The 27,190-nt window shown below is 33.3% G+C and overlaps 4 protein-coding genes across 5 annotated transcripts; 3 read left to right on the top strand and 1 right to left on the bottom strand.

The window, feature by feature from the left end:
* Positions 1–17: 17 nt before the first annotated feature.
* On the top strand, positions 18–16,055 carry LOC111705693 (HEAT repeat-containing protein 1-like). Its single transcript, XM_023478325.1, has 36 exons — positions 18–142; positions 300–409; positions 655–769; positions 1,128–1,227; positions 1,446–1,521; positions 1,930–1,983; positions 2,175–2,223; positions 2,285–3,397; positions 3,733–3,815; positions 4,323–4,440; positions 4,584–5,795; positions 5,878–6,035; positions 6,134–6,251; positions 6,427–6,485; positions 6,584–6,713; positions 6,850–6,934; positions 7,085–7,171; positions 7,720–7,813; positions 7,916–7,975; positions 8,213–8,320; positions 8,439–8,532; positions 8,762–8,866; positions 11,109–11,206; positions 11,312–11,435; positions 11,561–11,732; positions 12,109–12,188; positions 12,757–12,904; positions 13,224–13,334; positions 13,434–13,555; positions 13,910–14,076; positions 14,191–14,295; positions 14,648–14,741; positions 15,053–15,104; positions 15,206–15,329; positions 15,640–15,712; positions 15,939–16,055. The coding sequence occupies exons 1-36, from the start codon at positions 32–34 to the stop codon at positions 16,017–16,019; spliced, it is 5,790 nt and encodes a 1,929-aa protein (XP_023334093.1). The 5' UTR covers positions 18–31; the 3' UTR covers positions 16,020–16,055.
* LOC111705712 (60S ribosome subunit biogenesis protein NIP7 homolog) lies at positions 16,036–17,804 on the top strand. Its single transcript, XM_023478354.1, has 6 exons — positions 16,036–16,172; positions 16,273–16,358; positions 16,753–16,853; positions 17,080–17,166; positions 17,309–17,419; positions 17,692–17,804. Exons 1-6 carry the CDS (start codon positions 16,060–16,062, stop codon positions 17,734–17,736), a joined length of 543 nt encoding a protein of 180 aa, XP_023334122.1. The 5' UTR covers positions 16,036–16,059; the 3' UTR covers positions 17,737–17,804.
* Positions 17,805–17,871: 67 nt separating this feature from the next.
* Positions 17,872–24,803, top strand: LOC111705710 (uncharacterized). Of its 2 annotated transcripts, XM_023478351.1 has the most exons (10): positions 17,872–18,051; positions 20,068–20,123; positions 20,854–20,930; positions 20,995–21,064; positions 21,628–21,697; positions 21,945–21,971; positions 22,071–22,094; positions 22,677–22,733; positions 23,326–23,521; positions 24,572–24,803. In XM_023478351.1, the coding sequence occupies exons 2-10, from the start codon at positions 20,117–20,119 to the stop codon at positions 24,638–24,640; spliced, it is 597 nt and encodes a 198-aa protein (XP_023334119.1). In that variant the 5' UTR covers positions 17,872–18,051; positions 20,068–20,116; the 3' UTR covers positions 24,641–24,803. The 2 variants fall into 2 exon arrangements, with proteins under 2 accessions (XP_023334119.1, XP_023334120.1); XM_023478352.1 differs by lacking the exons at positions 17,872–18,051; positions 20,068–20,123 and adding an exon at positions 20,169–20,743.
* Positions 24,804–25,385: 582 nt separating this feature from the next.
* On the bottom strand, positions 25,386–27,135 carry LOC111705699 (disrupted in renal carcinoma protein 2 homolog). Its single transcript, XM_023478340.1, has one exon. It carries the CDS (start codon positions 26,960–26,962, stop codon positions 25,409–25,411), a length of 1,554 nt encoding a protein of 517 aa, XP_023334108.1. The 5' UTR covers positions 26,963–27,135; the 3' UTR covers positions 25,386–25,408.
* Between the last annotated feature and the right edge of the window lie 55 nt (positions 27,136–27,190).

Raw genomic sequence — 27,190 nt, 5'->3', positions numbered from 1 at the left:
TTAGCTAATAATGTTCTAGAGAACAAATACAATGGCGACTTCATTAGCAAGACAGCTTGCGGCACTGCGGACGCCTGCCAGTGCTCCAGTCATTCAGGATACTGCTTACTGTGGGCCATTCCTTTTTACTGAAGCAAACCAGGGATAGAAATTACCAAAAAAATAACAATCAATAAAGGTTGTATTGAATATTAAAGCGACTTGCTTGATATTTTGAAGAATATCTTTAACATGAAAAAATATTAACATTTTTGCAGCAGCAAAAAAATTTACTTTGTGTGATTTTATCAATAACCCAGGACAATTGTGATTTTGCGAGTCTTCAACTTAACGCTGGTGAATCCCTGTCTAAGCTGTGTGAGATAGACGTAGTGTTCGCGAGGTTCACCAGGTTTCTCATAGAGGACAGGTAGAGACCACGGCTTTAATTTTTTTTAAAATTTATTTAGTAGTAAAAAAATACCTTCTTCACCGAAAATTTAGTAACTTTGCACCCAATTTACTTGGACAAAATTAACAGTTTCAGAAGCTAAACTTTATGGATAATATCGGTATGGGTGAATCTTATTATTCAAAAAAAAAAGCATGAAACTTTTCCCTGATACATTATTAAAAACTATTTTGTGAAAGTTTTTAGTGTAAACTTACATTTAGACTTGATGAGAGACTTGATTCTGAGGTTATAGAAGAGCTGTTGTTCCTTCTGTCACCATATGTCCTACTCCGACCTGCTCAGTGGGTTCTTCAACTGCTTATCACGAAGCATAAAGTACGCATTTTTAAACCAAACGGAATACCAGTAAACAAGGGTTGCAACCTCTACAGCATCAATTTCCGAATTTAATAACAATATATTTATTTTTATTACATTATATTTATTTTAATTACATTACATTATATTTATTTGTTAATCAGACCACATGCACTTATAATAAATTTTCAACTCAACTTTTATTAATCAGCCAGTTAAATGAAATAATAAAATTCTTCAACACCATGGTGCATACATAAAAGTTATTTAATCTTGTATAAGAATTTTCATTATTACAGTTTTTCCTTATAAGATTGTCATAGTATTGAAAAAAATATACATTGATTTTCCACCTTGTTCAATTCTTTTTTGCCAGGTCCACTACAAGTATCCTGAGATTTTCTTCTTCTCTCTGCTTCCTTATTATGACTATGATATCTACTCTCAAGGAGTTGCTGCTATTGAAACAGTCCCAGGTAAACCCTTCCTTTCATATAAAATATGTTAATTGTTAAACAAAAAGGAGATTTTTGACAAAAAGTTTCTACAATAACCCAACAGTTATCAATGCTGTTTTGATATTGTAAATTTTTCCAACTGGTTTTTAAGTGGGAGTGCAGTGCATGCATTACGTCTGTTAATTAACTTAAAATTATCTTGTGGCGACAAGATATCTTTAACATTTATAATTTAGGAGGTGCAAGCTATCCCAACTGGTTTCCCAAGTTCAAGCAATCCTGCTTCCCAACCACCAAACTCAGTTTATACAGGAAAATATCCAATAGATTAATCGTTAAAAAAAGATTGCGAAAAGGTGTGTTTTATCAAGCCATATGTTTTACATATGAATTAAATACGGATAAAAATCTGTGTCAAAGTTTAAAAAATCTTCGATTTGATTCGTCATCCTTTTACAAAAAGATGGAAGAAAAAAATTGTATATGTTGATGTAAATGTATTACATCGACAATTTTCTAAATATTGCCATTAAATCTGCAATATTTTTTTTAATAGAAATTAAAAGTTTTTTTATTATCTTTTTATCCTGTTTTATCGAGATTAGAAATAGTATTGATAAATGAGATATCATACCTTATAAGTTAGAACTTTTTCCCCGTTAAATTTATCCACTAAAAGTAAATAACAAAACAACAACAAAAAATATTGAATTGAATCAGGCATATAGCGGCAGACAGAGGTTTCCTAAAACTTCTAAGTGACTTAATGCTTAGGTAATAAAGTTTTAGATATTGAGTTCTAAACTGAATTTTATAATTATGAATCANACCCTGCCCCCTTATCAAACAAATCTGTTAATATTTTTATTTTTATCAACATATAAATTAATCTAAATTACGATAATATCAAACCTGAAAGAACTTGTACGTTCAGTGGCTAATGACGTTTCTTGTTTTATTTTTAGACTGAGTAAACATGTTGTGGCTTATCCAAGTCTGAAAGTGAAACGACAGGTCACCATTAAAACAAAAATTCAGTTCAATTTAAGAGGTAGAATAACGTTATATATTTTAGTCCAGTTTGTATGTCATGGCTATACTGGGAGCTCTGGAGAATAGAAGGGATTTGGGAGAGGAGCAAGCCATGTACATCTTGCAGGTCATCCTCAACAGCTTGAAAAGCAACAACAACGATATCGTCTCGATGGGCCAAATAATTCTTTCATACATTCTGCCTAGGGTTACATTTAAGGAGAAAACTATGACAAAGATTTCTAAATCCTTTAAGAATTGCATCAAAAAATCTGCAAGTGTAGAGAACCTAATGCTGATGGTGTTGATGGTGAGAACCCAGGAGAATTTGAACACCGAGAAGACGGTAAAGTTGATGATATCACTAGAGCCAGCGCTTAATACATGTGTCAACATGTTAGGAGAAGACGAAAGTGTTGAGGGTATTATTGATAACATTATTTACACCTTGGCTCTGCTTCTGAAAAAAACTCTCCCTGAGGAAGACGAGCTTTATCCTTCCTCTACTCACGAAACCGTTAAGATCCTGTCAATAGTAAGTGGGAGTGCCAAAAAGGCTCCTCTGTCTTCGGAATCTGCTATGTTTATCGGAGAGATTGCTTACAAGCTTTTGAGAGCTATAAACCGGACCCCTGTCGAAGATATAATCGATAAACCTCTGGTCGAGCAAGTTAAATTTTCCTGCGAGAAAATAATGAAAATCATTCATGAATCATATTCTGCAGAATATCAGAGGATTGAAATGGACACGGATAACGTTGATATGTTTTTCATGGGTGGAGACACTCTGGAAAATAGACCTGCAGAAGGTTTGGTCTCTGCTAAGAAAGCAATTATGAACAATAAGTTGATCGGTCACTTCATGGAAAACCTGCTAAACTTCAGGCCTGGGTCAGCAGATCGTGGTGTTGCTAAACTTGTGAGAAAGAACAGAGTTGACATCTCAGCAGTACTGAAAGTTGAAACTGGGTTTCTTGTTGAGCAAATAGAGAAAGAAGGGTTCGAGAATCTTTTGCTAAATCTTCTTGTCACTCTTCCCTCCTTCCCTATGAAAGATAAGGCTCCAGTTGTCAAACATCTCTGTGCTGAAGTCGGATTTAAAAATATATCCAACAAGATCAGATTGGAGCTAATCCTCATTTCATTCTTTCTCAAGGTAATTTAAAGACGTATTAACAGGAAATTAAAGCTTAAGTCATTAGATTATGAAGAATTGCGTTGTTTTGGTGATTTTTTTCGTTGATCACAAACAATTCAAGAAGTAAAAATTTGACAGTTTTGAATGAAACAAATCCGGCCAATTTTTGTGGTTCAAATCAAATCAAATCAAATCATAAGTTGTAGGGATGGCCAAAGGCTCCAGTTGTGGATTTTCAAGTCCTTCCCATTCCTGGTTTTTCAGCCCTGGCCTTCAAGTCATTTAATTCAATTTTCTGCTAATCTGTTTAATTTAGAATGTTATCTTTACAGTGCAGATGTAATTGATTTTAGGAGATGAAAATTATCCAAAATGTGATCCGAGGCAGTTACTTTTCCAGGGAGTCACCGCTTTTATCCTCAGTTTGTGCTCTCAGGTTACCTTTCTATTATCTAACTTTTCCTTACCAAAAATATTTATCCCATTCAAGTTTCTTTTTGTAAGGAAGCATAGAAAATTGTATATTGTCCTTAATGACAAAATAGGATTTTATAATAAATATATTTGTATATCCTCATCAGTCCATAAAGAATGGTTGTATTAATAAAAATAAAAAAATTATAGAGCAATTGTATTTTTTTCTCACAATAAATTAAAGGGCGTTGGAAAAATATTGTCCGACATATTCCATTTCTTCTCGATTTTTGTGTTCAATTTTCAAGTGTCTTCTATACAATTACTTTTTTATGTTGATTGGCAGTTGGCATAAATTGTTATAAAAATTTATAAGAGGGAGGAATATTCAGATAAGAAAATTGCTTTTGTAAGTCAGATTGATTAACAAAAAAAATGTTGTCCTAATATAAACCGAACAGAACAGAAAAATACACTTTGAATTTTATAAATGTGAATAAGGTGAAAATGATATTTATTGTTGTTAAAGTGATGATAACCCGGATATGATTGAATCTGTTGTGGAGAAAGTTCAGATTTTCTTGTCAAATGAAGTTCTCACAGTTTTCCTTCAAGATGCTCTTCTCGGCAATTTTCTAGAGATCAAGGTTAAAATTATCTTGAATTTTTAATTCATTAAATAAAAACACGTGATAATATTTGTATTCAACTAGCCCCTCCCCCCCCCCCCTCCATTAAATCTTGTCACGTCCCTGATGTGAGCTGTTTATATATCAGATTTGATTTTCAGGTTCTACTGTTGTTGGGACTTAGAGCTAGGCTAGATTACGAAGATTCTCTGAATCTAGACAAAGAAATACTGGTCAAGTTTATGCTCAAGATTTTGAAAGAAACCAAGAAGACGGAGAAGGATGTGTTTGAAGCTGGAAATTTTAAAGAGAATGGTAAGGAGTCCAAGGAAACGCAGAATCTTCTCTCTTCAGCTCTCAATAACGGAAGAATTTCGGATGAACTTATTCTCCGTGTTCTTCATAAAATGAATTTTATGTCCGATATCTCCACCGCCCAGCAGTTCATGGAAACTCTACCGGTAATGATAGAAAATGGATTTAAAGAACTCGCTTGCTCTATCGAAGGTTTAATTAAAACTTCCATACCTGATGAGTTTGAGTTACTCAAGCTCTATCTCCAGGTTGTCAAGAACTCGAGGATGGAGAAATGCAAATACCTGTGTTTACAAAGGATTGGAAAACTTCTGGAAGAGAATAATTACCTCGCATTGATGTTGCAAGAACAGCCTGAGAATTGTCTTCCTCCTCTTCTCCTTACTCAAATTTTCAGCTGCAACGATAGTATAAAGAAGATTGCTTTCAGTCTTCTGAAACTGTTAATGAAAGTCACTGATGAAACTAAATTAAAACCGATAATATCATTCCTTTGTGCTCATAAGACCGAAATCTTGAGCCAGGAAGGAAATATTGCACTGCTCTTGAAGAAATCTGAAGTTGAAGAGAGTTCCCTGATTGTTCTTCTAGAACAGGCAATTCTTGCACCAGGGAATTGCGTGGAGGGTCTGATAGACTTGTTCACTCCTCTGAAGTCCAAGAATTCTGTTTGTCGGATTGCACAATTTGGTTCAGATTTGCTTAGCAAAGGATCCTGTTCGTCAACAGTGAAACTTATAATTGAAAGATTCGTGAAAAGAATTATCAAATATATCTCGGAGAAACCGTGTCTTCAATTCTTTCTTGAAGGAACTCAAAGTACCCAGAGTATAGAAGTTGCAGGTCTACAAACTAGATTATCCACTCTACTTCTAGAGAAATCTACGTCTGCCAAGCTTTGGCAGGATACTAACGCCGAAACATTGGAAGGCATGCTGAAACAGTTTATTGCCTTGTCCATGGAAACTCAAACCTTCCAGCTGATTCAACTGCTAACTAATTTGAAGCTTACGGTTTCCATGTTTCTAACACAACTAAAAAACATTTGGAACCATCAGGTCAATAATTTTAAATAAAATAAAAATTTGCCTTCGATTTGATTGATTCGGATCGATTTGATTTGAACTTACTATGGTTTAGGACCTCGCTAAGATTAAAGTTAACGAAGAAACAGGAGAGAGTGGTGTTTGGAGTCAGACCCTGTTCCTTTTTGAGGTATTGGAAAGTTTCTTGCCAAAGGAGCAGTTTGGAGAACAGAAATGGGAACTCATGATACAGCCCTTGTTCGCCTTACTCAGGTATAACTACATGTCACTGATTTGAATTGCTTTTTAATAATAAAAATGTAATTTTTTACATCGACATTGACATATATTTTACTTTGACATTTTTTCAGGAAGAGCACCGAAGGCGAGGTTATTGAGTCCTCTTATAAACTCAACTTGAATTTGTCAATCCTCTTGAAAGTGTTTAACCTTACACCTGACCTTAGGCTTAAACAACTCAGCAGCAAGGAATAAAACATCTCAATATTTTTCTTATTATATTTCGGATTCAAATTCTTTTCAAAACGACTTTTAGATTTAAATTTATTCATTTATCTCCATTTTAAGTTAGACTGGAGCATTTTGCATTTATGATGATTTATGATTGTATATTGAGAGACAAATATTTTGATGTTACCTTTAGGATCTCGAGCCTGAGTTGTTAACCAACTGTATCAGAAAAAGTTCAAACCCAGAGACAAGGTATCTGAGGATTTCTATTCTTTAGAAATAAATGTTTTTTTCCTGATCTTTTATTCAGTATTATTAATTGCAATCCAGTAACAATCAAAACATTTTAGACAGCTAGCACTTCGTGTGCTGGCCAGGTGTGCGATGACCAGCCCTGAATTTGTTCTGCAAAACAGTATGACTATATTCACTTTCATGGGATCTCATCTTCTCAGGATGGACTCTAAGCACAGCTACAAGGTTCATTCAGAATTTGTTATAGTTACATTAATGATTTTAATTTTATACAATTTATGTTAGAAAAAATTTCGGCCGGATTGTTTTAATAATAATAGATTTATAAAAATTATATTAAGAATTATAATAATTGTTGCAGATTGCTTGCGAGGCAATAGACGTAATTGTACCTGCAATACAGTCTGCCTGTTCTACTCAGATTCAGAGGCAGAAAACCTCCCTAGGTAACGAATTGATTCCGTATTAAGATTAATAACAATTATTTATTTATTGTTTTGGTTGATATTTTCCCCCATGGAGCTGCATATTTTTCGACCCAGGAAACCAAACATTGAAAGTATCCAACGGAATTGTTAGTTTCTGTTTATTTTTAGATATCCTGAACAGTTTTATCAATGCTGAGGAAGATGTGCCGGAACACAGATATACAGAGTTTATTTATAGACTCGTCAGAGCATTAGGTAAAACATTCTTCCATAGTTGACTTTTGTGACTAGGGAATAGGCATCTTATCGACTCCATTGTCAAAGGATAGCTACTGATACTATTCAAGTACTTATTTTATGAGAGAAAATAAATATTTGACTTCTACGATGCCAGATCGATTTTACTAAAAAAACCGCCGATTGAATTTATGACATCGGCATCGTCTTATAGTTATAGGCTGCAGCACCGGCCTCCTAGACTGCCCTAGCTGCAGCGCTCGGTCCAAAAATTGTCGAAACATAACCTAACCCTTAAATTATAATTAAGATAACATCGTATAAATTTCTGTGTAAAATACTTGATAGCTAGTAATTTTAAAAAAATTAACAAACTTGTTCAATTAAACAAATATTTGTTCAAAGGACTCCAGTCCAAATGAACATTATTCCAAACGAACGTTAGCTGAATTGAGCATTAGTTCTTATGATATGATACCACTTCTACCCGATAACTGTTCAATTTGGTTGGGGGGGGGGGGAGTATGATTAAAAACTTAATTTTGTTTTTATGGATTTACTTGCAGGTATTGATGCTTACCTGTGGATATCTATGGTTCTGAGTGTTAAAACAAGAGCAAAATCTAAGAACAGGAGTTATCAAACTGAACTTACTCACAGGAAATCATATATTTATCTAAAATAGGACAATTTTGAGAGCCTTTAACCGGCCCAACATTCCTAATGTTAATTCTACAAAATGATAAATTTTGAATTCATCAGACGACAGACAGATTTGCTGGGACGTGTTACAGTATCTGAAGGGCTAGGATCACTCCTAAGGTCAGTTTACATCAGAAATTCTACGCCCATGCATTTTTAGCATTTACAACTTATCACATTGATGAGTTGAATCAATTAAGCAGCAATTTTTTTAAATGCTGAAATGGAAATTTAAATATTTACTAGGGTACCTTCAACTTCTATTTTAAATATTAGAAATATGTGATACTGTGGGAATTCGGGAATTCCCATGTGTTTGTATAATTAGAATAGCCAAGTTATATTAGTTGTTTTTAGGATTATGGTGAACATGCGCACTGATGCACCACAGCTTCGTCAAATGTTTGGTGTCGCGATCGATCGCAAAGAAATAGGAAATGATGATTGGGATGTACTACGACTAAGGTAAGCTTTGTTTTCGTTTTGATTTGTTTGGAATTAAGACTAGGAAAATTAAGTTATGGAAAATTAAGTTATGAAACAGGCCTGGGACCCAACAAACATTACATTGTTTTTTTTTCAGTGCTCTTCTTCTTCTTACCCATGTGTTCTCCACTGGAACTTTTATTTCTAAAATTGGAAAAGAACTTTTGGGAGAGGAGAAGGAGAAAATACAGGTATTTTAAAAGAGAAAGAACACTTCAGGAAAAACGGGAAACTATCATAATTATTTTTCCTCAAATTCAACTTGTAAATCCTCTGTTTTAATGGAAATTGACAACTCCAAATGTAAAAAGAAGAAATATGTTAAAATGCTGTAAAATGTTCACAAGATGTAATTATCTAATAGTAATAAGCATCACCAACAAGTCATGTGAGTTATTTAATATTTTATTTGTTTTTTAGGAGTTACTTCATTTAATTATGGAATCGTCTATTCTCTCCCTAGAGAGCTACGAAAGTTTCCCCTCGACTGTTCCAAACAAGTTGAAAACTAGCATAACATCACAGGTACTTATTTATACAATTTTTCACCTTTCACTTTTAAAACTGGTTTTTTGTTGAAACAGGGGTGGGGGCTGGTGGAGAGGAAAAGAACAGTATGAAAAATAGGGTGCCTGTTCAGGAATCTGATCTATAAACCTTTTGATCTAAAAGGAATTTGATTCAAGATTAATCTGATCTATTGAGAATTTAATCTAAAAAACGTGGAAATTGATCTAAAATATGTTTTACCAAAATTGGTAATTTCATCTAAAATATGTAGGATGAGTAGGGGTCAGGTTAGAGATGAGAGGTTATAGGGATGAGTAGGGTTCAGGTTTTAGGGATGAGTAGGGTTCAGGTTATAAGGATGAGTAGGGTTCAGGTTATAAGGATGAGTAGGGTTCAGGTTATAGGGATGAGTAGGGTTCAGGGTAGAGATAATTAGAGTTCAGGTTAAAGATAAGTAGGGTTCTGCTGTTAAGAACAGTAGGGTTCAGGTTAGGAATGAGTATGGTGACGGTTAGGGATGAGTGCATGGTTCAGGTTAGAGATGAGTAGGTTTCAGGGTGGAAAGATTTCTACTCTAACCTTTGCCCTTCTCCACAGACCAATTGAACCATACAGTTTAAAAATGCTATTTTGTTCATTTTAGACTCTTATTCTTCATATTTTAGATCAATTTCTACATATTTTAGATCAAATTCCACACATTTTAGATCAAATTCCACACATTTTAGATCAAATTCCACACATTTTAGATCTAATTCCACACATTTTAGATATAATTCCACACATTTTAGATATAATTCCACACATTTTAGATCTAATTCCACACATTTTAGATCTAATTCCACACATTTTAGATATAATTCTAAACATTTTAGATCTTACTTACTTGGGAATACTTGTAGATTTGTCATCAGGGTTCCAGATAGGAGCATAGAGATGACGCTTTTTTGTATCCAGCATTTTACTCAAAGGTTTCTCATTCCTGCTGTTCTGGTATTTTATCATATAAATTCTTGAAAGTTGTAATATTTCCTGCTCCTTTGTTAATTTGTTCCATTTCTCCGCTACTCTCTTGGTGAAGAAATTTCTTCTAACCTCAGTCCATGTATCTAGTTGTTAATTTATTTAATGCATCAGAAGAATGTCTGGTAACCCCGAGTGATCCGACTGATTCTTCTCCTGGAGTCTGGAAGAACTGTCTCCTGTCTACATCATCATTATATGAGCTTGAACACTTTAATCATTTCATATCTAGTCCTTCTTTCTTCCAAAGATTGAAGATTTAGCTCAGGTTATCCTCATACTCCTTGCTTTGCAGACCTGAAATCATTGTTACAGCTTTCATGTGTACTTTTTCCAGAACTAGTTTGTCCCCCTCTTGCCAGGGACACCATACAGGTACAGAAAATTCTAGGTTTTGGTGCTCAAATTGTTAATATAGATTCAAACACGCCCTTATCTTTGGAGTGAAACGATCTTGAGACTTGACTAAGAACAAACTTAGCTTTCCCAGCAACCGCTGCACATTGAAGTCCAGGTTTGAGGTTGTTGGCTAGCTTAATACCTACATCTGTTTCTTCTTCTAATGATTTAGTTTCAACTCAATTCATGTTATATTTATACTTCTAGTTATGTTTGCCCAGGTGCATGACTTTACACTTATTTATGTTAAACTGCATGTCCCACTCCTCAGCCCACTTCACCAGCCTATCCTGAGATTGCTGAAGGTTCATTCTATCTTGATCATCTCTAATTTTGTTAGCTGCCTTGTATCATCTGCGAATTTTTTAAAGTTTGTTATGTTTATTGATTGGGAATTTGATCTTATTTTTTTAGTTCATAGTTTACGTAGGTTAGATTCTTTTAGATCATATTTCTTTAAGATCAAAAGGGTTATTAGATTAAATTCCAGTGCAATGTTGACTGTTAATTATATTTAACGGAAGTTTGGACTGAGGAAAATAAAATACGAGAATAAGAATGTGTGAGTGTAATTTTAAAAATCCAAATATGGAGGCATTTTTTAAAGAAAGGGGGGAAATAAAAAGAATCTGAGCTTATATTGAAAATGTTATAGTTGAATTTGAGTTTGCTTAAAGAGTGTAGGTTTAAAAAAATACTGTGGGGGCAATGGACCCCTGTTAAGGACTTCTTGCACCCCTCGCCGTAATCGTAATCCTGAGTTTATAGTGTAATGTGGGTATTGGATAAAGCCGGCTAGTACGAAATAATTATATTGTGATATTTTGTATACTAGGCTGAACGAGTTCTCGAGCTTATACTAGCACTTGTTCCATTCCAGCTTTATTTAAAAATTGTCGGCCAACTTTTAGACAGTCAGAATTCTGTTATTAGGTAAGTAAAAAACAAATGTAATTATTTAATTTTGCTATGGATCAGATTCCTGGATCCGGCCAAAATAAAGGAGGATTTTTTTTGATTTGCCAATTTGATTTTTAGGAAGCGAGCAATGGAAGTTATAAAGACAAAGATGGAAGAAGCTGAATCAACTTCTGGTGTTTCAACCCTCCTTGCTCCCCTCGTTAAACTCGCTGTAAAAGAGGATAAACCACAAAATCAACAGGAAAACATCAACAATTCTTAACATCTTTTATTACTTTCAGAAATGAAGTCTTCTACAAGACTTTTTATTATTTAAACGCATAAAAACCGTAAAGAGAAAATCTTAACAGTTGTTGAATTGCTCAGATTGCACTGCTCGGGATCCGACAAATCTGTAAACAAGTTGAGGACACTAGTCTACTCAGGGTACCGTTGGAGCACCTTAATCCATCCTTTCTCACCTCCATCAAAAATCCATCAGTACTAGGAGCTGCTGTTCTAGCTCTTTCTGATATAATATCTGTAGCAGGGATTGTAGGTCGGTATCACTCTAGGAATAATAAGTTAAAGAATTAAGTAAAGTGTTGTTTACATCTTACTGTGACGTATTTGGACAGGTCAAGAACTAGTTATATTGTATACAGAGCTCGAAAATCTTGTTAGTTAACTGTTACACTAAAACTTTTTAGATATATCCTTATACGACATACGTGTCTGTATACTCTCAACCCCCTTTTCACCCTCCTCAGTCCTCATTCATATTGCTTTTTAGATTTTCATATCTGTCTTTTTTGCTTGATTTAAACTTAGCTTGTGACTCCGTTATTGTAGAATTCGATGGGTTTTAACTTTTCTAGGTTTAAAATTTTTTAAAGATTTCTACATCAGTTAATTCATTTTATATTATTTTTAAGGTGTTCCCTTTGTAACTGGTATTACTAGTTGGTTGCTCAATTCACTAGAGACTTTGAACGAATCCTCAGAAGAAGAAAAGGTTTTTTCATACCGTAATAAAAAATTGCATGTACTGATATATGATAATCTTATGAGGAGGAAAAAATGTAATAATGGAAATTCTTAAACGAGATGAAATAATCTTGATGTATTCTTAAACAAAGCCGCAGGCCTAAGTTAAAAATGCATCAAGATTACTTCATCGAGTTTAAGAATTTCATTACTATATTTTTATCCTCATAAGATTATTAACATTCTTTCACGCTCTGGCCATATAATAATTTCCATTCTTACACGATCTGAGCCTTAAAGAATGTGATAATCTTATGAGGAAAAAAATGTAATAATGGAAATTCTTCAACGAGATGAAATAATCTTGATGTAGTCTTTAACGAAGGCCACAGGCCTGAGTTAAAGAATGCATCAAGATTATTTCATGGATATATGATATAATAAGCATTCTTAAACGCCAAGAAGCGAGACAATATTAAAATTGTTCTTTCTGAACCGTGTAATAATAGGATTTCTTACACGATAGGTTTACTACTATGGAACCGAACAGATATGATATAATGAGTAATTAAAATAATTTATATATTTGATTTCAGGACATCCGTATAGTTTACTCCAGTCTGTTGGTTGGACTGCAAAAGGTTTTGGAAAACTTTGGTGGATTCATTAATCCATTCCTTGACAGAGTTATAATGCTGACCTGCAAGCTGATCAACCATCCCTTAGCTGGTCCTAGAGCTTCAGGTATATCCAAAACAGAACATGAACATGAACCATGAATTGAAAACAACAGATATTTGCATGATAAAAGGGATCAAGGGATGATGTTTTCATGTTAATGATAAACATTATTTGTTAATTGTTGAACCCACCATAATATTTCCCCGGCCCCCTATTTATAAGTTAAATATCGAATTTTGTCTATGGCTTTTCATGCACTATTTGTACAAGAATTGTTTTTTGGAGTTACAGGGAAGATTTTTTTTGGATATATTCGGAAAATACCCTGTAGGATTTTTAAAAAAATTTTGTTCAATGTTAATAAATAACTTTCTATGTTTAGTTCTAATGACGAGTATTGGAGAGAATATATCTCCACATATCCTGCTCTCCAGAGCTAAAATTCTTCTAGAAAAGCTTTGGAACGAACCTGAACCTGTGGCGAACCTTGCAGGTGTGAATGCTTCTTTAAATTAAAAAAATCGAGTGTTAAATATTGAAAATGTAACCTTTTCTATTGTTAAGGTTAAAATAAAAGTAATTACATTTGTAGGACTTATTGCCTGCAACTCGAAGAAGCTTGAAAGAGGTCAGCTCAGTTCAGTCTCAAAACAGTTCATGGAGTTCTTTACGGTAGCTCTGACTTATAGAACAAAGCAGAAACCCTCAGAACAGGTAATTGTGAATTTCTATTATCTTAGTGGAAGGAGGTTTCCTACCTGCGACCTATAGAAAACTAAAACGAAGTGTTTTCTAACCTAATTTTTCAGGTTGTCTAAGTAATAATTTTGGTTAAATTGGGCATTCTAAAAAGTTTTCTACTTTTTCATTAAAAATCGCATAAAGATCTTACATATGAATGAAAGTTGTTATGAAAAAGACTTGAAGGAAGATTATTTTTGTAGAGCTCTTAGCGTTATTTTTGTGTACTGTCTTTAAAATTCTTCATACTTTTCTGAAATGTTCTAATGGGTATATGTTAATCAATAAAATTTAACATTTCTTTCATAAGAATATTTTTTCACATAGACAGAGAAAACAGAAGCAGAGATAATATCCTCTTTCCTGACAGTCACTCTTCGACTCTGTCTAGAGGACTTTAAACCAGTTTTCCAGCAGTTTATAAACAAACAAAAACTTGGAGACGATGCAACTCTGATAACGATGTTTAATTTGATCGAACGGGTGGGAGCAAGGTAATAACTGAGTTTTTTCGTTTCTTAATGTTTTCAAGTTTTTTTTAAAAGGTTGTAACGGAATAAAATAGTGTTTTTTTTTGCGTCCTAATTATTTACATTATTGTATTTTAGGCTGAAGAACTTGTTTGGTTTTGGAGTGGAGTTTGTTCTCACCGAGGGAACTTCAATAATTCGCTCTCAAAATAGATCCACTAATGTGGTTGCTGCTGTACTCGGGTATATTCTAGGAATTCAAATAATTTAGTTAACTTCATTTCGCATGTAAAATAAACATGTAATGATGCATAAGTATTTTTGTGTTACTGTGCAGAAAACAAAAGACACAAACACAAGGTCCATAGCAAAAATAAGAAAGCAAAATCTAATATTTTGACATTAAAAACTGAAATAGAAATATTTTTTGACAAATTAAAGGTCCGAACCAAAAGAATGGACTGTTGACGTTTTAAGTATCTTTTTATTTTATTAGATCATTTTCTTTAATTTGCTTTTCTGTTAGATATTTCTGTATTAGTATGAGTACTGAAAAATTCAAATTTAAAATTTTTATGTTTTCTCGTGTTTTTAGGTGTATTACTACGGTATTGTCGTATAATCGGGTCAGTTGCCTTTCTCAGACTCAGTTTGAAGAGCTAGTTGCTGCTCTAATATCTGTGTATCAGGTAAACATAAAACCGATTATTTAGGTCAAAATAGATTTATTCTTTACATTTAACTTCTTGATAAATAGATCAAAGCTTTTCTTGATTATTAGAAAAAAATAGATAGTGGAAATTATTTTCAAACAGAATATCTTCTGTATTATGTATTAGCAATCTGAGAATCTAGATTTTGGAGACCGCAATATGTCTGCCTAAATCATGTAGAGAATTAAATAGCATTCTCATTATGTAAGTTACTATCCAACAGATTCAATTTAAAAGATCCTTGTCTGTCAGGCTCAATTATAAATTCAAAGTATAATGTAATCCAGGAAGATGATGACTTGCATCAGAAATTAGAGGAATCCATTGTCGTCCTTTCAGGTAATCTAGAATAAACTCGATATTAAAGATAATAATTAGTTTAACTTTTACTATTATTTACTATTTAGTGTTTAATCATAATAACCCTGTTAAATGTTTAGCCGCGACTGATGATGATACGAACTGGAAACATCTGAACTTCACAGTACTTATGTCTCTCAGAGATCCGGAGGCCTCTGTTAGAATGAAGATAATTCAACTGATTAGGAGATTCGTTACTTCCAGGTAAACAAACTGCTCACATTTCTACTGTTCTACCTCCCCCTCCCTTTCCTCAAAAAAAGTGTTAATGCAACAAGATGTAAATTTTTATTAATAAGCCCCTTCAAGGAATAGTCGCAGTTTTTTTTTCTTCGAAGAAATAAGTTATAATAAATATAAACTACATTCTGAATTTTAATTTGGGGAAGGGGCTATTTAAAAAATTCTTACAAATTGAATTGATCCAATACAGCCTCCTTTTATTAATTAAGTTTAGAAAAAGTAAGAAACTTAGTTCTCTACTGTCTAAAACAAGGGAAAAAATTATGTTTAGGTCGGACACCTACCTTGTGGTTCTACCGGATGCGGTGCCCTTCCTCTCCGAGATATTAGAAGATGATGATCAGGTATATAGATGGGGCAAAAATTGAAATTGAAACTCTAACCCCAAAAAAGGGATGACTCAAGCAATCCCTGTACGATGTGATGTGATGTGATGTGATGTGATGTGATGTGATGTGATGTGATGTGATGTGATGTGATGTGATGTGATGTGATGTGATGTGATGTGATGTCACATTTGGAAAGAAGTAAATACATCTTTTGGCAAAATAATATAATGTAATATTTTAGGATGTCGAGAACTGTTGCAAGGAGTTGATTCAGCACATGGAAACCACATTCGGACAAAATATTGAAACATATTTCATGTAACAAATTTAAATTTCGGCTTCAAACATTTTTTTCAGACAAAATGCGGCCCCTTACTGGAGAAGAGACTAAAATTTTCTTTGAGAAGTTGTCAAAATATATTGGAGAGAATGTTAAAATGCTCATCGACAGAGCAGATGGAGTTTATTGTTTCAGGTATTCATAATATCTTCTTTTTATTATTCTGACTTACAAATGAGTAAATATATCTGGAGCCGACTCGAAATGCTAGATTAACTAGATGATCTGTATTAAGGTTGCACAAGGATCGTGTCTTCTACGTATCAGAGAGAATCATGAAGCAAGCGTCTAATGTATCCAGAGAAAATCTCATCAGTTTAGGTAACCAAGGGCGTTATTTGTTTACGTACATGCGTCTTAAAGTGTGCCAGGGGTTAGAGACGCTTTAGGATGGGGGCGGGGGGAGGGCTGAACAAAGATATTCAGAATTTGAGAAGTCTAATTTAGGGTTATAATGTAGTTCATGAAGTCTGTAAATATATCAAATACATGGATAATTCTAAATCCTTGTGTTTTTCTTTTATTTGGCGTGATTACTGATTTATTGATTATTGTGGCATGCATTAAATTTGAGCTGAACTGAAACCCATGTGTTAAATTTTTTCCATCTAAACAAACCAAAATTAGCCGAAACTTTTATGTTACTTTAAAAAGTTATGTACTATTTTATATGTTATAGCTGATAACTATTTAAATTAAAATTTTGTTCTTCCAGGAACATGTTTTGGTAAGTTCACTAAATCTAAGAAATTCCGTCTTCACATAACAGCACTGGACTTCCTTGCACCATACTCGCAGCATAAGATCTGGCTCAAGGTAAAACTTTTAGGAATGAAATATTTAAGATGGTAAAAATTAAGAAGAAGGAATTGAACTTTTGTAGGATGCTTCCAAAAGTGTTTATCTTTATCATTAGAAAATCTGAACAAAAAAGACTTGTTAACATTTTGGGAAACTGATTTTTTTTAAATACGTTAACATTTTGGGAAACTGATTTTTTTTTAAATACAGAGACTCCTTCAATGCTTTTTTTACTTTGTAGCCGTCAGCTGAGCAGCAGTTTCTGTACGGACATCATGTATCTAAGAGTGGACTGGGAAGGATTACAGAAAACACTGATCAATACCAGGTGGGATGGGATTATGATTTTCGATTCGAGTTGATTTTGATTTTGATTTTGATTTTGATTTTGATTTTTTAGCAGAAAAGGGGGGGGGCTGAGTTGAAATAATTCGTTGCAGGAGCACGCATGCTAAACATATTTTTCTCAGGGAGTTATAGTATACTCAATGTCTGATCTGCCTATTGGGTTCGGGGTGGCCGCAAAGGCTACAGCAGAATGCAGGCATGCTGATCCAATGAACGTGATTGCATTCCACCAGGTAAAATATATAAGGAACAATATTCTCCCCCCGGTCCGGGTGAATTCAACGTTTGTAATGTTCCATCAAATAATCTTGATTAGACACCAGACACTTGACAGTTTGCCAAAGCTTAAACTTGAGCCATATTCGGAACTGGTCGGATACTACCTGTAGGGGGCTTCTTTCAGATCTTATCTCTTAAAATCATCTTATAATCCAATAAAATAACCTTCGGAAAATTTTCCACCGCATTATGTTTGTTTTTCTGATTTTAAATTACGTTTGTTTAGGCGGACATCGGAGAGTATATTCGTTCTGAGGAGACTCTAACCTAAATCATTGTATCTTTATTGTTCATTTGTTTTGTTTTTTAAATCGCTAATAAAGCATAAAATTATAATAATATTTTGTATTGGATTATCTTGACAAACGCCCTGTTTCGTTAAAGGTCAAGTCAAGATAAAATGTGAGATTTTTTTTAAGTTCAAGCTTTGTTTATACTTTCATAAGATTGGGACACTCCAATAGAGGACAGTTTATTTATGAATGAAATGTTTATATTAACCTACTCAGGACTCTAAATACCTATAAAGTGTAAATATAACACCGACACTTTCTTTCTCAGTCACCATCAGGACTTGCAAACAAAGGTATGCAGTTAAACAACATAAGCTTATGGAACGGACAATTGTTAAGATATTAATATTCAGTAACTGTTAATAATCATAAATTGGAGATAAAAAATAACTTACAGAAATAGCTCCCTGTGAAATGGAAAGTATACCACTGAAATCTGTAAGACTCGGGGCCAAAATCATCGCACTAATAAAATTAGAGATGTTATTGTTAATGCGATCAAGTTGATCGATCATTAACACTGCTGGACTACTAAAGGTCTCCAGAAGTGTGAGGTACAGGATTTTGAATTGGAGAGGTCATAAAAAGGTTTGTACATTATCAATGTTTAAGAGCAGAAATAAGTGTATGAATGGGTAGGTGGGATCCTAAATGATAATTTTAGACAGGTTGTGCTCATAAATGAGGCCCGTGCTACTCTTGATGGCCAACATGTTGTTGATAAAAAATTTAGTGGTTGATGAACAGGATCCTAGGAGCAGGTTTAGGAGAACACAGTGCGTCATATAGTTAACCTTGACTCCATCAGGGACCCAGACTTGACCAATGACAGTATCCCCTACAATACCAGCCCAAAACATGACTCCCCCGCCACCCTCCTGTCCATCAACCACCCAAACTTTATTGAAGCCATCAGGGCCATAAAGAGCAGCATGTGCCTTGTCTGTTTGCACAACTTGGCCAAAGTTAGTCTTTATGTTCTCTACTGCCTCGTCTTTGAGCTTTTATTGCTGTTTCTCGTTAATAGGGAACTGAATCAACCTTTTTTGTCCTTTCTGAATAAATTCAGAATCCTGTACCTGGCACTTTTGGAGACCACCTGCTTTAAGTTTTTTAACACCAACAAAAAAGCCTATGATGTTGAGTTTAGCCTTTCAAATGTACTTTAATTATTAAAATTCGTAATAGTGCGAATCAGTTATTTTTTATCCATTGAAAGGTTATTTTCGCCACATTTTGCAAAAAGGTGTTGCGCTTGCGTAATAAGTTGCAAGTTTTAGTTTTAACGACTTTTTAGTTAACTTTGGCTTAGCACTTCAAAAAGTGACGGATTTGACCAAAAGTGCACTATGTTATATTTTAATAATACACATGTGCTGGCTTTTTTCTAGCCCAATTTTAGGGGCACAAAAGAAAAAAATGCTCTTGCATAATATCCTGGAACTAAGTGTAAAATATAAATGAGGAATCAATATTAAACGAGATTTCTGGGGTCTGGAACAATATCCATATCTGATATCTGAAGTAACCATAGAATAACTTATGGAATAAAATTCAACTAATTCAACACGGATCTGAAAACTGAATTCATCACAAACCATTTTTTCATCTGAGCAAAAATGACGTCAAAATTCACAATCATTTCGTCCGACCACAGTTTTTTTCGTCCGGCATTGTTAAATTCTTTTCATTAAGTACTTCAAACTATTTCATTCGAATTTTGAGCCACGTCATGTTTATAATGGTTTTAAATATTTTATACTGTTATTTTAATGAAGTACATTTTATGAAGGTACAAAAGGCATAACTCTCACAACACAATTCATGGAAATTTCTATTTCATAATCCTTCAAGCAAATTAAAAAATGTTAATTTTTCGTTGTAATATTACTTAACAGTTGCAGTTTAAGAAGAAAATAAGAAAACAACAGAAAAGTCTGCACCATGGTCTAGTCGTAAAATAGTTGAGGCACAAATATTTTCCGTTTTTTGCTAAATTAAGCTTAAATATTGTTTTATTTTTTTAAACAAAATCAACCCATATTAAATAACATGACGTTGCCTAAATTTGAAGAAATAAGGGTTTTTGTTGTAAATAAATACAGTTAAAGCACAAAAGCATCGCCGGACTAAAAAGGTGTGGTCCGAATAAATAACATCATTTGTGGACGAAAAAATAGTGTGGTGTGCCTTCCCTTGCTCATTCATCGCCGATTCCAAAGACGATAACCAAATCATTACTTAATTCCCGTGTTTATCAAAACCTCACTGGGCCATGTGATCACATGATTATTGATAGATGTTTTTAGTTTTGAATTTTTGAGTGACTGCATCTCTTCTGAATTAGACCTAATCGAAATGAAAGGTAACTCTTCCGTTTGAAATTTAACAGATCTAGAATAATTCATAGGCTCAGACATAGGGTTTCCACGAAACTTGGAAACCCTAGCTCAGCCCCCCCACCCCCCCGGGACTAGTGCAATCAATAGTTTCTAGGAGGTTTTCAGGCCCCAACGGTTGCTGAGCCCACCCTGTAAAAATTCTTGTGTACGCCCCTGATTGAAATAGACGTGAGACGTTGAAGCTATGTATTGCCTATAGAACTGTATAGTTTATTATTTATCCTTAAATAGTATTTATATGCCCTAATTAATTCATCTTTACTCGGTTTGATTGGCGCTTTTTGGGATCAATGGGAGCAGTGGCGGATCAGGAATTTACTAAGGTTGAGCCATTTTCCTTTCCAATTTCCGTAGCTTCCCTTAATTTTCCAGTGGTGCGCCATTGCTCCCAGGCTCACCCCTATATAATCCGCCCCTGAATGGGAGAGAAAATAAGGTATGCGTTTATTAATGTACAGTGAATAAATGATCATCTGTCAAGCATCATTCCGTGGAAGTAAACGCTGAGCCCTCTTCAAAATAGCCGCCTAATTAAGGACGGAAATTAATGTAAATAAAAAACCTGCCCATCCATGCATGCATTGTAAGTAAATGTGTAAATTTAAGTTATTTTATGACATTTAAACTTTATTTAATATTTGATTTGTAAAATGTGTTAAAGTAATCCATATTACTCTATACTTCCTTTCCTAGATTTTAACAAAGAAGAGATTGATGTTGTAAATATTAATCAACCAATAGAAATGGAACTAGATCAATGCATCTTAAAGGTAGTAATTTAGACAAGGCAAATTTTGGCTAACTAAAAAACTAATATTTAAAATTTTTCTATAGAATGTTAGACCTGCGGTTCCTCCAACGCACTTAATATTTCTTTCTTCATCTTTAACTGAACCTTCACAGGGTTTGATATTATTTTTACCCCATTCAGAATAAAGAATTCAGGAAGAATTAACATGTTTTTATCTCTCACTACCCCCATTTCCTCAGTATTTTGTATTGTAAAAACTTTTTCATAAAAAAATTATTCACATTTTTTTGTCTCTTGATATATTACAGTGAGAAACAGAAAACTCGGAAATGGAAGAATACTTTTTTCAAGTTTTGACTTTAAATAGTCAAATGAACATGAGAATTGTGAGTTTAAAAAAAATATTTTACTTATATGTGATTTAATAAGATTTACTATTAAAACTATCGGCTTTTAATTTCGTTTTCCTATTCCAGCGTTTTCTGGTTCTCACTGTATTTTAATAATTATGAGTTTTACAAGTCTCGGGGATACAGGAAAAAATTCTGGAAATTTTTCTTTAAATTAAGTTTTTCTTTTTATAAAAAACAGTGTCTTCTCTTAATTTTTTAAATATCAGAAATGCAATGAAGAGGTCAATTGATGTTGTAAAATATATATTTATAAGATATCGTAGTTACTTTTAGAATGTATGTCTGATCATTGTTTTATTACAGCTTGCAGTAAAAGTATCGTGGAGAAAACTTCTAATTCTTTACTTTCCAAATCTTCAGAACTTTTATTCAGGTAAAAAATGAATTTTTTATGAAAATCTAAATGGCTCTAAAGGCTAAATGTTTATTAGTGTAAAGAGCGTTTATATATTTCTCTTACCAACTGTCCAATCTAGATAATGCAAACAAACATCCTGACAAAAATAAACAACATTCTTTCTTTAAACTAAAAAATCAAAGATTAAGGAACAGTTTATTCTCTAAAATAAAAATAAAAAAAACTATATTAAAGTTTTAAGTTTTAATAGTTTTTTTTTCAGTGGAAATAGCATGACAAGAAATACAGGGTGAGAACAACTCAGTTATACTTATAGTTAAATTTGTATTTTTAATAATGTCACCAGCGCGCAAAATCCAAATAATGATGTGATCTTACTTTATTGTAGACGCTACTGGTACATGCAATTCAGGCAGAATGTTAAGCGCTTGTGAAGTAGCCATTTGAAAATCATCAACCTCTTCCCAAATTAAAGAAAATGTAAAATGCAAACTGCGGATACCAAATCACAAAATATAAATAAATTTTACTTATTATGCAGTAAACATCACGTTTACTTAATGATGAATTACTTTACTACTCTAAGGCCCTTTTTATTAACAGCCTGTAAGTGGCATAAGGGTGGGTAATTTTTCAAGACCGCTAACTTAATTAGTTCAGGGGCTAAGGTTTTTATTAAAAATGTTTTTAAAAATTGTCGGGAAACTGTTAGAACTATTTATATTTGTTTCTGACAAATAGACACATGTAGATTGTACCGTTGTACGTATATATATCCATTTTTAAAGGGCTTTTTCAAAAATATAATTTTAGCTCAAAAAGTGATGGGCTTGTTAATTTTTTTTTAAACACTGACCGGCCTTTTTACGGTTCTGTATCCATACCCTAAGCATTTAAATTACTATTTCTTAAAAATTCAATTGCTAAGGCATAAAACGCCCCTCTCGAAGTAACAGTTGAATTTTGACATTTGCTTGAACCATCTGATTGAAAGAGAGAAGCTGTTTCATGAGGTTCTCAATCCTACATCTCCGCCTGATTCAGACTCAGAGTAAGAAAGCTGTTATAAAACTTTAAAGCTGAAACTTTCCACAATTTTCTTACTTTTTTATTCATCAAACTATCAAGGAACAAAATTTTCTATTTTACGGATTTTTAGATAAAATTCTTAGCAGACCACATTTTGGAATCCTTTAACTTAAAATATCGAATAATGAAAAAATAGCGCACAACTTTAAAGCTATGATTCAGACAACATGCAATTTAAATTAAGTTTGAGAAATCTAAACCACTATTAAAACTTTATTATTTGAGGATAATAAAAATTTATTTTTATTGTTTCAATTACAGTGGTAGGCGATTTGTTCTAAACAAAGAAAAAGACATTTTTATAAAAGTTTCGATTATTAACAAGCTTTTTTCGAATTAGAAGTTTACAAGTAATCAAAGAGAACCTTTTCAATTCACAGCTTCACTTAAGTTCTATGTTTATGTGTATACATTCTGTTTAGCAGCTTGATATAAATTAAAAATTGAAATCAAAAGTCGTCTTCACTGTATTGATATCATCGCCTACCACCGTAAATTAAAAGTTTATATAACACAGTGTGAATCAAAGTTCACATTTTGGATTGTTATTTTAGTGAAGAAGAGAATATTCAAGAGCTTGATGAAAATAACACTGAAACTAAGAAGGAAATTGATGTAACTAAAGACGATGGTTTTGAAGTAGAAGATGAGAGAAGGGTACACAAAGAAGAAGGATTTCAAAATTCAGCTTTAAAATGTATTGATCCAATCGTTTTCGCTCCTACTGGGGATATATACAGTTACTTTCAGGTAAATATACTTTGAAGAATTTGTTTTAACGAAGATCATGCTCGCCTTAAAGTTATAAAGTAGCGTAACTGGTTTTTATTAATAAATAAGTAAATTTTTAAAACAGGGGGTGGGACTGCACGACAAAAATAGTTTCGTTCAATACTTTCTAATTTAACAATGAATCACGATATCCTGAGTATTCTATATAGTTCCTGTTAAAAGATAATTCAAAAATTTCTGTCAAGATCTTTAAAAATCAAAAGAAACGTAAATTTCACAAACTTTTTCAGGGCTCAGTAACATTTCGTCTAGTACACTTTCGTCTAAGTTCACTTTTGCCTAGTTCATTTTCGTCTAGTTCTCTTTTGTCTAGTAACATTTGGTCTAAGTAACATTTGGTCTAAGTAACATTTGGTCTAAGTAACATTTGGTCTAAGTAACATTTGGTCTAAGTAACATTTGGTCTAAGTAACATTTCGTCTAAGTAACATTTGGTCTAAGTAATTTGGTCTGAAAAAATGTTAAGTGATTTTATTTTAACACTGCAAAAAAAAGAGGTAACCCGTGAAACAAAATCAAGAAATCCGCCATTCGTATTGGAGAAATTCTCCACTCTTCTAAAACACGTTGAACTGAGAGGAACTCAATGGCGGGATTAATTATGATACTCAACCAGCACTTTTGTAGATAAGTACTTCAGACCAAATTCCTTATACTAAAAATTACTTATACCAAAAGTTACTTGGACAATATGTTACTTACTCCTTTCTTAAAGTTAGTTACTTACTGAAAGTTACTTAGACCAAATGTTACTTAGACCAAATGTTACATAAACGAAATGTTACTTGGACCAAATGTTACTTAGACCAAATGTTACTTAGACGAAATGTTACTTAGACCAAATGTTACTAGACCAAATGTTATTAGACGAAAGTGTACTAGACGAAATGTTACTGAGCCTTCTTCAGTAACTAACGTCAAAATTTTGTAATTAAATTAAATCTTTTCATGCAATACCAATCATTTAATTGATTTAAAATATCTTTTCTTATTTAAAAATGTGTCTAGCGGAGAAGATTTGAGGCTGACAGACTGAGGTTTCCATTGGTCCCCTCCACGATACTAACATTCAAATAATAAAATGTATCTTAATGCAGTGAGGCCAGTATTCAGGGATGTACACAAGTGTAAACTTGGAGGATTTAGTCATTAACAAATTTTTTTTTTTAAATAAAGGCCCCTACTCCTCGAAAAATTCCTGTATTGAATGGTTTATGAACATTAAATAGTTTAGAATGTCTTCTGCAGTTTTTTTTACAAGAATATGTGTTTTTTTTCTATTCAATGAAATTTCTTTTAAGTTAGAATGTAGGACATTCTGGAAATAAAAGTTTTCATTTTATAATTTCTCCCACGCTTTCGTTGGTCAAAATTTGATCTACCAGTAATTTATCATCGTTCTTTACTTGACCAATATTGATTGGAATTATATTATGAATTTAAGTAGTTGTCAGATATTTAACGATTTTACGCTTGGACTGATTTTGTTCATAAATGTTTATTCTTTTCATAAAAAATTTTACTATAATATGTATACACCATTACATTAACTTTACTACACCATGTTGGCTTAAAAAATAAATTCAATATTAAGACATTAGAAACAAAAATTAAAACATTTGTATAATCATGACTTAAACATGCCATATAATTATTAACTGATTTTGAAAATAAAATATACATTGTAATTTATTTGAACATCATAAAGCTTTTTTACATTTTACATTTTTTATTTTAATTTCATCACTTTAATATTCTCTAAAAACTGTAGATCAGATATTAACAATTGATAAAAAGTGTTTAATAACATGTAAACAAATTCTGACTTTACAATAGGCATCATTTTTATTGAGTCATACTGTTAACTATTTCATCCACTCTACTTCTGTTATAGCGTTCTTTTGTTAGTAGAACAGCTGGTATAGAGAAAACTACTGATCCAAGAAGAAGATAGTTGATCCATAGGGATCCAATGTTTGGAATGAAGAATAAGAAAAGAAATATAATTCCTACTAGATTGTTCATTGATGTAAGGAATCCACCCACCAAACTTTCGCTGATCGGGTACGCTATCTCAACACAGAGCTCAAAGAAGAGTGGACAACAGGCGTAGTTAAGGGAAGTGGCAGCTATTATCACAATGCAGAATATCAAATAGTTAGATGGTACAATCTTCAGGCACATCAGTATCAGAAGAAGGAAAAGAGATCCTGATATGGATAGAAGTAAAACTAATGTTAATTTCATCTTGTTTCTAAGTTTGTCTGTGAAAAATCCAGCCAACATGGATGTGAAGCATTGACCTATGACTGATCCAAGTCCTATGTATCCAACCTCCTGATCTGTTATGTTTAGATCCCTCAGATTGAAAACAATAACACTCATCCATGCCCCCATAATCCCCTGAGAGAGACTGTATGCAAAGCAAACAAGAAGAACATCTCTATTTGTAACAAGGTTCTTTATGCCAGTAGAAAAAGTTGTTCTTGTAATAACCGATGTTGCTGTGGGTGCTAATTCAGGCCTCGAGGGGTAGTAAATACAAAACAATGTAAAGAGTATTGCAGCTATGGCAGCGTCAACATACATGTAGGTGTTTATATCATGTTTTATGTCCTCTTTGTCTCTGTTGAACGGAATTTTTATTAATTGTATTCCAAAATTTGATAGATAATCAAATTTAGATGTATCATTACTGTTTGTTTCATTTACCATAACTAGTGCTGGACCTATTAGCATTGAAAGGCCATTTCCAAGCATATTGCCTGCTTGATTGATACTGGTTGCTGTAGTTCTCTCGTTCTGAGGAAACCAGAGACTAGATATAAGTGGAGGAGCGGCCATTATAGTGACTCCAGCTATACCATTAAGAATAGAACAAATGTGACAGCTTGCCAAAAATAGTCTTGCGTCTGTTATAAAAACTTGACAACAGCGAAGCACTGATCCAACTAATATAAATCCCGAGACCAAAATACAGGTTGGACGAAGCCCCTTGTGTTCTATAAACCAGGAAAGAGGCACCACTGATATTACAAACATTATAGTACCCCAATTAGCCATCATGGCAACAGTGCCATCACTCCAGCCGTAGGCAACCTGAACAGAGCTTGCTATTGGTCCCCAAGTGTTCCAAACCGTGCACTGATGACAAGCTAAAGCACTAAACACAATGAGAATGTACCATCTTCTTTTATAAGCCTTCATTTCAGGAACACCACAACTGTCTGTACTGTCCTGTTTCGGTAAAGCATGCTGAGAAGGAGGTTGAGGTTCTAAATAATGTGGATTCAAGGAACCATTCTCTAATATGTGCGGTGTTTCACGAGATTCTTGAGTAGATTCATCCAAAGAATCATCAATAAGTACAGGAATGATCTCCTCAGTATCTACTTCCATTTTGCTTTAATTATTTAGATCTATATGTGTAATATGTGAATCTAAAAGACGTCTCACAGAGTATCATGAACTGTGTTCAGAATAAAACAATTTCAATACTGTGGTTCAATTCCTTCTTATTGTGGTTAGAAGTTTAATAATAAACAATCTGTCACAATACATGGTGTTTAAGGTAAACCGCCCTAGTAATCAGCTGTCCCTCTACCTCCCACTTTATATATAAACTAC

This window comes from Eurytemora carolleeae, unplaced genomic scaffold (assembly GCF_000591075.1).
Source record: "Eurytemora carolleeae unplaced genomic scaffold, Eaff_2.0 scaffold618, whole genome shotgun sequence".
Classification (NCBI taxonomy): domain Eukaryota; kingdom Metazoa; phylum Arthropoda; class Copepoda; order Calanoida; family Temoridae; genus Eurytemora; species Eurytemora carolleeae.
Note: the sequence above shows the minus strand (reverse complement) of the source record. Positions and strands in the feature narration are given on the sequence as shown.